Source organism: Cylas formicarius, unplaced genomic scaffold, assembly GCF_029955315.1.
Source record: "Cylas formicarius isolate icCylForm1 unplaced genomic scaffold, icCylForm1.1 PGA_scaffold_4__25_contigs__length_36172078, whole genome shotgun sequence".
Taxonomy (NCBI): Eukaryota; Metazoa; Arthropoda; class Insecta; order Coleoptera; family Brentidae; genus Cylas; species Cylas formicarius.
Genome location: NW_026844334.1, coordinates 34,021,968 through 34,036,627, shown reverse-complemented (window position 1 = coordinate 34,036,627; position 14,660 = coordinate 34,021,968). Strand labels below are relative to the sequence as shown.

General features: G+C 34.6%; 1 protein-coding gene across 4 annotated transcripts in view; it reads right to left on the bottom strand.

Moving 5' to 3' along the window:
* LOC132701000 (serine protease nudel-like) overlaps positions 1-14,660 on the bottom strand; it is a 181,079-nt gene that overhangs the window by 27,270 nt on the left and 139,149 nt on the right. For all 4 annotated transcript variants that reach the window (XM_060668606.1, XM_060668607.1, XM_060668608.1 and 1 more), the window contains 4 exons: positions 12,140-12,331; positions 9,030-9,390; positions 8,812-8,981; positions 7,563-7,676 (listed from right to left, as the gene is read on the bottom strand). In XM_060668606.1, coding sequence (XP_060524589.1) covers positions 7,563-7,676; positions 8,812-8,981; positions 9,030-9,390; positions 12,140-12,331 — 837 coding nt within the window. The remainder of the gene's footprint in view (positions 1-7,562; positions 7,677-8,811; positions 8,982-9,029; positions 9,391-12,139; positions 12,332-14,660) is intronic.

The following is a 14,660-nucleotide window of genomic DNA, read 5'->3' as shown; positions in this document are numbered from 1 at the left end:
GAAGTTACATGGGGATTTCAACCTAAATGCGATTTTGAAAGTACCCAGATTCTCCATAGCCACTTTTTGTGGATGATTTCATGTTTCGAGCGGTCAATTAAGAAGACCCCCAAAGGGAGCAATTGACTTTTAAATTTTAAATTACGTTTTTTGAGGCATAATCATATATTACAGATTACTACAAAGAACACCCTTCTAAAGTTGTCGTTTAAAAATAAGGATCTAACACGCATGTCTTTACTAATCTATAATAACAGTAAAACAAGCCTCGTCAATCCTGTTGGGTTCTGCAAAGCTAAACTGACACTGTTTCAGTTTATTTCTGAAGAAGTCAACAGGACAATTGGGGAAACGTCAGCAAGTTTAATGTGTAAAATTACCAGTAAAAGACAAACAAAATAATGTGGCCATACATGGGAATATTTGCCAGAATACCTCTTCGTCCAGTGCAGTATCTTTAATTGACGTCGTTGTTGCGGTTAATTTTGTATACCGCCGCCCTAAATAAGCTGATAATACCCGCCATCTATTGTGAAAAGAAATTGATATATATATATATATATATATATATATATATATATATATATATATATATATATATATATATATATATATATATATATATATATATATATATATATATATATATATATATATATATATATATATATATATATCTATATTTATAATGGGTGTTTTTTTTCGATGTATAGAACTTTAAGTTGGCATTACTGTTGAAGATGGCGACCGATTTAACAGCTGTCAAATGATTTATTGTCAGTTTGGCAATTCATCATGAATAGACTCACGCCTGAACAACGCTTGCAAATAGTGCAATTTTATTTAGAAAATAATGGTTCTGTGCGGAATACGTATGGGGCACTACGTCCATTTTATCGTCGACGAAATCGTCCATCAGAGCAGTTAATTCGATTAACCATGGAACGTTTTCGTACCACGTTTACTCTTATTGATAACTCGCACTAACTACGAAGCTATTGCTGGCTGCTGTAGAGCGTAGCATTGAGGAAGACCCGAATGAGTCCATCCGCCATCAAGCACAGGAATTGGATCTGTGTCCATCCACTTTATGGAAGATTTTGCGGAAGGATCTTGGTTTGCGTGCTTAAAAAGTCCAGCTAGTGCAAAAATTGAAGCCAAACGATCATCAAGTAAGGCGTAGATTCGTCGAATGGGCCCAAAACGAAATTGCCGTTGTTCCCGATTTTCATAAGCGCGAATTTTGTTTAGCAATTGAGCGCACTTCTGGTTGAATGGCTACGTCAACAAACAAAACTACCGCATTTGGAGCGAAGCTAATCCTCAAGTGTATGTCGAAACACCGTTACATCCAGAAAAACGGACTGTTTGGTGCGCTTTATGGGCTGGTGGAATCATTGGTCCGTACTTCTTCAAAAACGATGATGTCCAGAACGTTACAGTCAATGGTGATCGGCATAGAGCTATGATTACTAACTCTTTCATTCCTGAATTGAATATTCATGATGTCCAGGAGATGTGGTTTCAACCAGACGGCGCAACATGTCACGCAGCTCGTGCGACAATCGATTTATTGAAACATAGGTTTGGTGACCGCCTAATTTCACGTTTTGGACCTGTGAATTGGCCTCCAAGATCTTGTGATTTAACACCGCTAGACTACTTTCTGTGAGGCTACGTAAAGTCATTGATCTATGCGGATAAGCCACAAACGCTTGACCATTTGGAAGACAACATTCGCCGTGTTATTGCCGATATACGGCCACAAATGTTGGAAAAAGTCATCGAAAATTGGACGTCCAGATTGGACTACATCCGCGCCAGCCGTGGCGGTCATATGCCAGAAATCATATTTAAAATGTAATGCCACAAGATTATCTTTCGGATAAATAAAATTCATGTGATTCGAATAATTCATGGTGGTTTTATTGCAACTTAAAGTTCTATACATGGAAAAAAAACACCCCTTACGTTGTAAAATGATTTCTTTTTTGACATGCAATATCCAAGGTATCCTAAGCATGTGCCTATAACACATCTACTCCATAGTACAAGCCTGAGAAGACACAAGAGCGGATAATGCTTATTCTGCTGTCAGCGTAAGGTTGCATAGCATATTGCTTAAAATGTAAAATGCCCTTCTTTCTTTATCTATTCTAGCTCGAATGATTTCTCTGGAGTGGTCATCCTAGACACGTATTTGAATTGACAAGTTCCAATTGTTAGTTATTCAGGTGAAAGTGATCATCTATATTAGTCTTTTTCCTTAACAATATGCTGTGCAATATTCAATCATATTAAATTAGTATTAAATAATATTATCTTTTTAAATATAAGTTTTGTATTTTAACAATAAATTTATATATATTTTGCCAAAAGTTTTTCATAGTGGTATACTGAAAATATTCCCAAAGATGCGACACTATTTTGACTTTTTTTTACTTATATTATCGGTTAGGAAAAATATGGAAAAAAAGTGATATAACATTTAACTATTTCGATAAAATAAATTGTATTTATTTAATTTATTGAGCAATCTAAATCAACCTGCTCAGGGTAAAGCTGTCAATTAAGAAGAGCCCCTTTCAACAACTCCTAAATCTTTTCCCTTACGAGATAGAGCAATAACCAGTTAATATAAGATTATTTTTCAAGAAACGAGATTTTGGTAGGTAAATCCAGTATTTTGTTATACGATGGTTAATGTTATTTTTTCTCTTTTTATTAATATCAAATACAGAAAAGAAACTAAACCAAAACTGACCAAAACATCCGATGGATATCCCTATTTCGCCGATTTACATGTCCATGTATATGTCGAGGATGTCCACGCGATGTGATTTGATGTGATTGATACTGTCACTAATCTCGTTTGTTTATTAAAATATTTGAACCGTTTCTCAACTTTAGATGGTTTGCGATTTCTTAGATTAAAGATTTAATGATTTAATATTTAGAGTTGTGATTTTTGATATACCAAAGTTAATTTTTCTTGATGTCAAGCACTTATTCCCAAACGTCATCCATTAAATATCTCAATAGTTAGGCAACAGTTTCCTGTTTCATTTTATTATTTTAGAAATTGTTTCGGTTTTCTTATATCATTTCTTTAATGACTGACATCGCCACAAAAACAAAGTAACGCTTAATACTGCAGCTCTCCTGGTTAGGCTGTCAGCGGCATGATCTCCTTTATAATGCTCATGCTCTTTAATTCTACTAGGGATCCGCATCGACCGACGCGTCAACGAAAGCACGGTGATATTTCAGTGCTAGTTTTGACGTATAAAATGTATCACAACTGTCTGTCTGCTATCTATATAGATGAATACAGTTTTTCCAGTAACTTTGCATCTAGTCATATTTTTTGCGGCTGTAGTAAAACCAGCGAGCTCCGTCTGCAGCACATCTTATCCATACCCAGAAAAATGTTAAGTATGAGGGATTTGGAGAACACTCCGCATCTTGATACATGTTTACTCTTCGAGCCACCGGTAGTAGACGTTAATTACAACCGCCACATTAATGCGTATCATCCCTCTGAAATTAGTCGTTTAGTGCTTGTGGAATATAAATTTCTCGCCTACAATAGTCGAAACAAAGTTGTCGTCTCAATCCAAACGCGATTCCGCCATGCTACATTTCCTACTTTCCATATTCCTCTCCTAAGCATATATCGAGAAGTGTGAGACACAATATCACCTGCACAGTTTTAGTTAGTGTAGTTTTCATATCCCCTGTAATAGTCAGGCATGCCACCCCGAGGTGTTTTAGTTCCTTAGTTTAGTTTGGTAGTTAGGAGCTCCGGAGTTACTAAGTCGCCTAGTTTCAATGTGAAAAGGACAATTTCAGTCTACCTGATTTCGATGAACAAAGCATGCTTTTAATAATTTTCATTGCAATTCGCATATGCAATGACCAAATCATCACTATATGCAATGGTGTAGTGATTTTCCTTATTGAAGTGCTGAATAAGACTGTCTAGAATCGTGTTTCACTGAAGTGGTGATAAAACCCTTCCTTGTGGACGACCCTTGGTCGCCTGGCCTCTAATAGTTTCATTTCCTACACGAATTTTTATAACACTTGTGTTTTTTTTTTATTTTTAATTATTAATTCATGTCCAGCTAATAAAATAGAGATATCCATATTATATCTGCTGTATATGTAATCTGATCTTGACAGGATGTCCGCAGTTTTGTTTGCGGCTTTATGGGGTACCACAATCGATACCATTTGTTTTTTAAATGTAAATAAAATTAGTGAACGCTAGATATCTAAACTTAGCACTAGCTTAGTAAGGTTTAAATTAAATCCAGCGCAAATACCTACGCATTTGTTTGTATTAGTCTATTTAACGGAAGTATTGCGACAATAACGAAAAATGTAAATGCAAGTTAATTATGCAATTAAGAAATTTGTCCTACATAAACATATCTATCAAAAGGGGTGTTATCTTATCAATGCCATTAAGAGACTTTGTAGCGTTGCTACTTTGGGCAAATGGCTCGGGTACGTATGGTGCAGTGTGACAGTCCGATTTGGTTCCGTGGTGGTGGGATCACCGCTTAGCGGAGGCACCCTTTGACGTGAGCCGAGGGTGAGAAGACGGCGTGTTAGTGGGTCAAGTAGAGCTGAAATAGTTTTGAAGAAAAACGCGATAATTGTCACGTTATATGCTGTTTGCTCATCCGGTTGGTTATTCCTGGTTATGTTCCGTAGGCCCCGAAAAAGGTGTTAAGTTAATATCGTTCTGGTCAATCGTGGATTCCATGTGGCATATTCCCAATGGAAGTTCTGGTACGATCCATTTTCATAGTTCATTTCAACATTTTTCAGTGTAGAACTTAACTTTGAACATTCATTTTCGTATTTTTCATTCCCGTATTTTTGTGCATTGAGGATGCGATGCTTGTATAGGTAGCTTGTAGAGCCCTTTGTTTCATGCCGATTACCTGTCAATTACAGTTTCGATTGTGGTTATATTTTAACGTAGTTTAAGGGTTTCAAGACTGGGTCACGTTTTTGGTAACTCAAGCTGCAAGTTCCGACTCGGCTTAGTGTCCATCGAACAGAACCCGTAAACACTGTGGCAGTAGTATCGTTTGCCAAACGAGCACTTCACCTGCCTACCAGGGATGGTTGAATGGAATGTAAATAACAAAAACAAGCATAGTAAATTAGCCCACCAGGAGTAGGACTTGAGCAAGGTCGTACAAACTTTCTTTTCAAATATCGATTTGCCTATATGTGAAACCTATCGCGATGTTTAACCTAAATTTAAACAATACATATTTACAAGCAGAGTATTTAATGTACAGGGTAACTGATAAGTAACTTATCGCATATTAATTGATAATACTTTCGTTTACAAGTTTTACGTCGCGGAAATCCCTTGATCAAGTGGTTTACAGCTGTATTTTATTTATTTTGAGTCAACAATTCGGGAGTTAGTGTTGTAATTATCAATATCCTTTCGAGGAGTAAATTTACTGTGTTTTTATATATTTTTTGATTTTCATAAATAATTTGCAAATAATATTTCTAGACTGAGTCTGTATAAAAGATGTAACTCTTATTTTTGCATTAGTCAAGAATCAAATTGTTATTTTAAAACTAAAACAAACACCTCCACGAACCCATCTCAACATCGGAGTACAAACTGGAACGTAGATCTACGTTCCACTGAAACAGTTTAATTAAAATAACATCGGAAGATTATCAGTTGTTTTTCTTTCTACGTAATCCGTTACTTTATTCCTAACCACCTAGAAAATGTATAAAACCGTTTAAAATAGAACTTGTTCCAAGTCGCAGACTTCAATACCAACATAACTAGGTGATGACTTGGTGGCGCCCCGTTCATTCTACAGGGAGCGTATCGAATCTGTAGTCGAACAAAGACCCAAAAACTCTAAAAAAGGACTAGCCGTTGCCGTTTCTTTTCATAATCCCCATTTAAGAAAAGGGACCGTTACAACTTGCGAGTTACAGTAACGTCCAAAGCAGTGAAAATATCTAAATAAGAGTTGCGTGATGAAATTCTTTTTTGATAGTGCAATAATACCCGATACATAAAGGAAAATTTTGTGTTTGTAGTGGCTGGGAAAAGTTTGCATCTGCGATAATCTAGAAGAATTTAAATTAGACACGTGGTCGATGTTATAGAGAGAAATTCCATCTAAAAATATCAAAACCGGGGTAGATGAAAATATGACAGAAAAGATATCTAAAAAACGTGTTTAAGGAGCCCGCGGTCAAGATTTAGATGCAGTCAGATATTTTCGGTACATTGAAAATGAAAAAAATGAAACTACAGACTGTAAACAATCGGTGAGTTACTACTAAAAGGAGAATAAATACCATTCACACTAAGGTTATATGTTTAGACGTCTTCGTTAAGATATTTGATACTGAAAAAGCGACAAATTAAAAGAAACAGTCAAATCATCCGAGCAGTGGTTGTGTTTTCTATTCCTAAGTATCATACTTCGTTTTTAGGAGAGGTTATGTATAAAATGCAATTATGTTGTACAATTCGCTGCTAGAAAATTTTCGAAAACTTTCTTCAAAGTTTAGCCATCGTTACCAACCTCAGTTGTGAAACCCAAATATTTCTCCTATTTTTGAAAGGTTGTAAGGGATACAATGCCAAAATATTTCAACTGGAGACTGTGACATTTCACAATTATAAAGAATTGTATTTAGTGTGTTACTATAGAAATAGTTGTTAATATCAATAGAATTAAATAAGATAATTTGGAATTTAAGGACTACAAGATGTACTAGTAAGTCAAACAATTTCGAATCTCATTCATTCTAAGAGATGTAAACTGAATTTTCGACGCCCTACAATTAAAATAGCTACAAACTCCACTGTGAATCAACAGGAGAAGTACTAACAGATAAGTTAAAAACACCAGATTAAAATAGGATCATTTAATCAAGCGTGCATTAAAGAACACTTGTAATCTTCTGCTAAAGAATAATATACGTTAAAATATAATGAGAAAATGTGTAAAAAGGTACGGCAATGCTTCTTCAAGTGCTTGTTAAATATCAAAAATAGATGCAAATAATTGGAAGCAATTAAAGCATTTTTTTAATCCTTCTTCATCTATATTTGATATTATCATCACGACGCAACCAGATATGTCGCTTTCCATATGTGAGGACTGGCAACTTAGAGGTGCACGACCTTGTGATGCAGGAGATGTTGCAAAATCTGATGATATTTTGACGTTAGCCACTACTGACGTCAACGCAACGCTGACACTTGCAAGAAAGTGCAAAAAACTAATGGTCGTAGGACGCTCATTAGTTATTGCACAGGACCAATTGCAAATAACATAATTTCTCATCCTTTACAAATTCCGCATATATTATCAATTTCGCTTGACAAATACATCAACTTCTATTTTAATTAATAATTAGTGATTAGGGTTTTTATTATTAAATATGACCCTCATTGCTGAAGATACAATTGCCTTCGCTTATGCATCAGGTTAATTCATTTATAAGATTTGTAAGAAGTCAGAATAATAACTTACTGTGGTACTTACCACAATTTAATTCATCCTCCTTTTGAAGACAATCGAAATTTCCATCACATCTTTTTTCCGCCGGAATACATTTTTGAGTGAACTGACAAACATATTCGTGGTCGTTGCACTTAACTGAAGGAACCAAACAACATCTCCTTTATAGAATCAGTAAAATAATGATATACTGAATTGCAAGAAACTAACTTAATCACACAGCCGACATAAGAGTTAATGGCCAGGCATCTGAATAAGTGCATATTATGAGAAGAGTTCGACAAGGTTGTGTGCCTTCGCCCATTTTGATTATTTTATTGGAAAAAATCTTCAGAGAATCTGTTCAAGGCAAAATGAAACGCATAATTGCTAATGGAATTGTCATCAACAATTTAACGCTGACGAGAATGGCTTACTAGTAACAGACAAGGATGATTTACAATCTTATCAATCTTATCAACGATAACAGACGATAATCAATACATTGTCTAAGCCTAAAAATTAAGAAAAGCAAATGGATAGTTATCAGCAAAAAAAAACAGTTTTGTCAGCATAATGGATCAAATGGACCTTTCTCTTCCCATCAAGGGAAGAGTGGAGAGAGGGCAGAGTCGGCTCCTGGGATGGACTTGTCTGGTACACGGACGGGTCCAGAATGGGAGATTTGGCCGGAGCTGGAGCGTACTGCGAGACAACGGGATCGAACTTGTCGGTACCTCTGGGTCCGACAAGTTCGATATATTGATATTGATGGCGGCCAGAGAGGTTCTTCGGCTCAACCATGGAAGCAGAAGGGTCTTCTTCTGCTCGGATAGTAGGGCTGCATTTATGGCGCTGAAGTCAGTGCGTATGCGCTCCTTGTTGATGCTGGAGTGCAAAGGGGTACTGGGGATAGTGGCTGAGGGAGGAAGGTCACGTTGGTCTGGGTCCACACCCACACCGGGATCCGGGAATAATTATTCAGGGAAAAATAGAGGTAGAGCGTGCAACTAGTCTCTGAAGAATATCTTGGCTCAAAAATCTTCGTCAGTGGTATAAAGTAAACAAGATGACATTGTTTTGGTCCGCTATGTTTAAAATGACAGAATATGCGCGAACTCATTACACAAACGGAGAAGAAGGCAATCTATGACTGCTGTGCTGAAAACCAAACCGTTCAACATATGGTGCCGGAATGGGCAAGTATGAGGAAAACTTTCAAACTATCATGTGCAGCCATACGATAAATATGTACATAAATATAAATAAACCCAAAATGTTATAGCGTGATTACCACAATTGACTTCATCAGATCCATCGCTGCAGTCCCTGATTCCATCGCATATAGCCAATGGGTCTTGAGTTTTCACGTAATCAGCACAGGCACAGTTAATCTCGTCCGACCCATCCTCACAGTCCAAAATTTTGTTACACTTTTTTTTCAACGGAATTGCTTGCAGCAAACTAAAATTTTTAAATATTTATTTCGGAATTTGATGCCCAAGATTTTACCTTGTGCATCGGAAATAGTCGATGCCATACTGAGCAGAATTAGAGTCTTCCTTTATGCTGGTTTTATTCTCGGCGATGGTAGTTTGTTTACTGCCCAAGATACCAATATCTGGTTCAAAATTATTCACAAAATCACTGAATAATGTATCGGCTGACGCACTAGATGGATCTTTAAAGAAATTATTCCTGGAATGTTTAAACAATGTGTGGAAGCTGTGGTCACAATTCAATTCGTCGTCGCCAAATAAACAATCGATGATTCGGTCACATTTCCGCTTTTTCGGCATACACCTTCTAGTTCCCTTACACGTAAAGCCCGGACATTTGTGAAGAGGAACTCTAAAACTTGTTCTACTTTCCCCTGCAATAAGGTAAAGATATTCATTGATTCGCTAGCTAACTAGAATACTGAAAACTAAGTTGTTTCACATATTGACTTCTTTGGAATTCAACTGAAACTATTGCATTTTACTCCGTACTTGAGGAGGGCGGAGGGACATGATGGGAGAAGATGATTCCCATATGGGTGAAAGGTAAAGGGTGTGTGTTTTTTTAGACAGTTCTATGGATTTTTTCTGGTAGAATAATTGATAAAAGCTCTTTCATGTTCTTTTCTCCTAGTTGATATTTTACGATTAATATTCACGGAATGCCTCTGGCAACTTCTGGTGTCTCAAACGGAATTTTTTGATATATGATGTTGTCTTTTAATTGTGCGTTCGATAATTCGTCTGTAGATGGTTTTGCCGCTTTGTAAACAAGAGAGTTGATAACCGATGATTTTGGGCAGGATTGTAATGTACCAAACTGCGTCTGATCTACTAATAAGAATAAAAATGAGAGTTTCAAATTCAATTGTATAACGGATGTGTATAGACTTTAAATGGTTAAATAAATCTCTTGGGCATCCTTGACCTTGAAGCCAAATAAAAAAGATACAAAGTGTCCAAGGCGACTTCCTTTTAAATTCTTCCATAAATGTATAAGATATAAATTTGATCATTACAAATGATTTGTTACAGATGATTTGATTCCAGACCCTCCAATTTTAATATGTCTCAAATAATGTTTAGAGTTTTAGGCACCTTGATAAAAAGCCGAACTAACAGAATATCGTTTGGATCTAATTGTTAGTTGTTCAATGAAGTGAAACTATAAGTTTTCCCTGTAAGAGGTTTTAATATAGAACCTGGATATGCGGCTAGAGAATAGGAATAGAACCAATCGTGCTAACAATAGGTTGAAGGGGTAATTCGGGCTTGTGAATCTTAGGTAGATCGTAGACAAGTTGAATTTTAAAATCGTGAGGGGTGGCAGATTTTTTTCAAGGTTTCTAATAGAGATTAAGTTTTACTAGCTGATTTAAGGTTGGGTTCTATTACCTTAAGAGCCTTAAGCAGTGACTGAACATAATCATGAAGCCAAACATCATACATTATTTGACCAAACTAAAGTTCTTGCATGTAAAACTCGAGAAATCGAGAATGCATAGAAATCCCGAAACATCCAAACAATCTTAAAAGGGACTCATTTTTAACCAATATGGTAATCAATCATCTGAGACAATGCTCATGTCCCTCCTTTAACACCGCTCTCTCAAACACTATACAGGGTGATTCACGTAGATAGCCTATTATACGTATCGCAAGAAGGACTTATTTTAGTATTTTGAATTTTGATATGAATATATATGAGTAGCTAGTGCATTTTTAAAAAATATTTTCACATATGCAGAAAATATTATGTAGCCGTAGTCAATATTATTTCCTATTTTAAATGGAGTATCCTATATACTGAAGTATGCAATGGGTACCAAAAAAATGGTTACCCTTTGAGAAGTTTGATATTAAATGATAATAAAGTTATTCACTTTGTCCAATTTTAGTTCAAATGTAGAAGAAATAATTTTTTTGATTCAAACGAGTGTAGTAGACTGGTATGCCGTAATAATTATTATGGAATATCATTAGAAAAAATTTACAATTTACAAATTTACAATATTACAATTATTACAATAATTAGACAATATCGCCGACATTGCGCCAAAGGCATTTGATGAAAATCTTGTAGCTCTTGAAATTTGTTCTATTTGTTGTTTGCGGTTATTTGACGGAGTTCCATTGTACACCAAATTTTTAATGTGACCCCAAATAAGAAAATCCAAAGTATTGAGTTGTTGCCAACTTGTTGATTCAAATTTAATGGTAAGTCGTCTAAAAAAAACTATTTCCATGTATTTACTTTCATAAATGTGACAAACACACTGGTCATCCATTGAAAGAGGATAACAACCTTGGGATTTTGGAATTAACTAATAGTGGATGTTCGTCTATGTTATTTGTTCTGTAAAATTCGGATCTTCTTCCTCAATTCACATCGCTCTAGCGCGAATTTTATAGCACTCACCGACAATTACAAATAAGTCATAAGTATTAATCAATATTAATTATTATATTTATTTATTATAATTATTTTCAATTTTAGACATTTTTCTCGCACAATTTTTATGCCGTACTCGACAATAGTCTGGTATTGTTTCATCATAGGCTACCTAATGGACTAATCAGAACGGTTGTTCTCAGCAAATTTTTGAGAAAAACATTTATAACTAAAAATAAGTATAGGATGATGTTAATATTTTTGCATAAAATTTTCAAAGAAAAGGAAAGTTTTAGATAAAACTTGTTCAGAATTTTATTTAGAATCCAAAAATAAAATAACATAGAGGGCATGCCACTTAAAATAACCAAGGTAGTATTGACCACGACTACATGACACACCCCGTATGTTTAAAAATAATTTTAGAAGGTGCACCAGCTACTCATAAAATTCAGAATAATAAAATTTTCAAACGTCTAAGAAGTCATCAATGTTAATCACCCTATAGTAATTTAGGGTAGTAATTTTTGGCAAACGTCTAATAAGTCATCTACTTAAGTTACATTATAATATAAACAGGTACACAGTAGAATGAGGACCAGTTTCAGTTAAGTTCTGAACAGGATAGTTCACGAAATATGAGCAAGTTCGATTCATTCAGTATGAAACCGGAAGTTGTGAAAATAATATTACAGTAGACTGTGCAAGTTAGTTGGTTGAACTTAACTTACTTGTGTTTTCAGCTATCCACCCCATATATCTGCTAACTTTGGTGTAAACTCCAGGTTCATTTGGCCTGGCGCATCCCTCGCCGTGACTTACTATTCCTGCTAGGTACCACTGATTGGGATTGTTGGGATTTCTGCATATTAAAGGGCCACCGCTATCGCCCTGGCATGCATCTTTGCCACCTTCAGATAAACCTGTTCGAAAAAATTTTTGGATAAGGTTTTCTTATACGCACACTCCGGGTTCAATATTCGACAATTTTTATTAAATGAAAGAGTGCAATATTTCTGGTATAAAGCAATAACAGCCAGAACAAAAAAGTTCCTGGAACTTCCTCTATAAGATCCGCTAAGATCTAATCATATTTTCATATGTTCTAATATTAATAATTTAATTAATAAAAAGAGGAATATCGCATTTTAAGCAACATTACTGAAGCTTAAAGGTATATATCTACGAAAATATGCGATTAAAAAACGGCATTCGTTTTAATCGTAAGAAAAGGTTTTTGAGTTGTTAAATGCTAGAATGTAGTTAAAGTTACATCTTAGATCTCAATACTAGTGTTGGAAGTGTTGGAAATATATATATATATATATATATATATATATATATATATATATATATATATATATATATATATATATATATATATATATATATATATATATATATATATATATATATATATATATATATATATATATATATATATATATATATATATATATATTCCGGGATATCATCCGTTCGCTCGTTGAACTCCGACTGGAATCCTGCATCCGACTGGAATCCTGCAAATCTTGCATCCGACTGGAATCCTGCAGACGTTTCGCCAAAATCTCACTTGGCATCTTCAATGCTCGCGCTCCGAAAACACTTCGAACCCTCGGAGCGCGAGCATTGAAGATGCCAAGTGAGATTTTGGCGAAACGTCTGCAGGATTCCAGTCGGATGCAAGATTTGCAGGATTCCAGTCGGATGCAGGATTCCAGTCGGAGTTCAACGAGCGAACGGATGATATCCCGGAATATAGTGTCATCACATTTTTCCATCCGTGAATCAATACGTGAGAATATATATATATATATATATATATATATATATATATATATATATATATATATATATATATATATATATATATATATATATATATATATATATATATATATATATATATATATATATATATGTGATAACACTATATTCCGGGATATCATCCGTTCGCTCGTTGAACTCCGACTGGAATCCTGCATCCGACTGGAATCCTGCAAATCTTGCATCCGACTGGAATCCTGCAGACGTTTCGCCAAAATCTCACTTGGCATCTTCAATGCTCGCGCTCCGAAAACACTTCGAACACTCGAGTGTTCGAAGTGTTTTCGGAGCGCGAGCATTGAAGATGCCAAGTGAGATTTTGGCGAAACGTCTGCAGGATTCCAGTCGGATGCAAGATTTGCAGGATTCCAGTCGGATGCAGGATTCCAGTCGGAGTTCAACGAGCGAACGGATGATATCCCGGAATATAGTGTTATCACATTTTTCCATCCGTGAATCAATACGTGAGAATATATATATATATATATATATATATATATATATATATATATATATATATATATATATATATATATATATATATATATATATATATATATATATATATATATATATATATATATATATATATATATATATATATATATATATATATATATATATATATATATATATATATATATATATATATATATATATATATATATAAAATATATATAAAATTACACTATGAAATGCTTTCAACTTAAGAGTGAAACCAAAACACAACGACGAGGACAGAAAATAGAATATATTGGAAACACATGATATAGAGTGATGGCATTGTAGTGGCAAACTTCGTAACCGGTTTCGAAATATAAGCCAAGGTTAGTAAAAATATCTTGACAACTATTGAATAAGCGGAATTGAAAAATGCTAACAGCAATATTGGCACATTTCGCGATGTTATTGATAATTTTGGTAACCTTTCACTAATATACTTCTAAAGTTTGCTATGTTCAAAAATCGCCAAAATTCTGAGATGTCGGGAATTGTTTATTGTGGAAAATTTGAAAATACTGGTGTTGATTTTTATGGTTCCGCTTTGTCACTTTTAGAAATATTTAAACGTTACGGCATTTTTTAATTTTTTTGGCAATTTTAATAGAAATAAAATTTCGAAATTGTGAGACCTTAATAAATTCGACAGCTCTGGAGATAAATAAAAATAAAAAATAACACTAGTTAGACCGTCGGAGACTAATCACTTCGGCCTAGTCAAGTGGAAAGGAAAACCTATAAAAAGAAGGAGAAAATTTCTTGACACATTTCATGATTAAAAATTCTTGGCTATAAAGAAGTGGACATTTGGACATAGTGGACATTTTAAAAAGTAAATATTTGATTCATGTCATAAACTATTTTTGTTAATTTTGATGATTTGAGGATTATTTTTATATTCAGAGATGAAAATTGTTAATC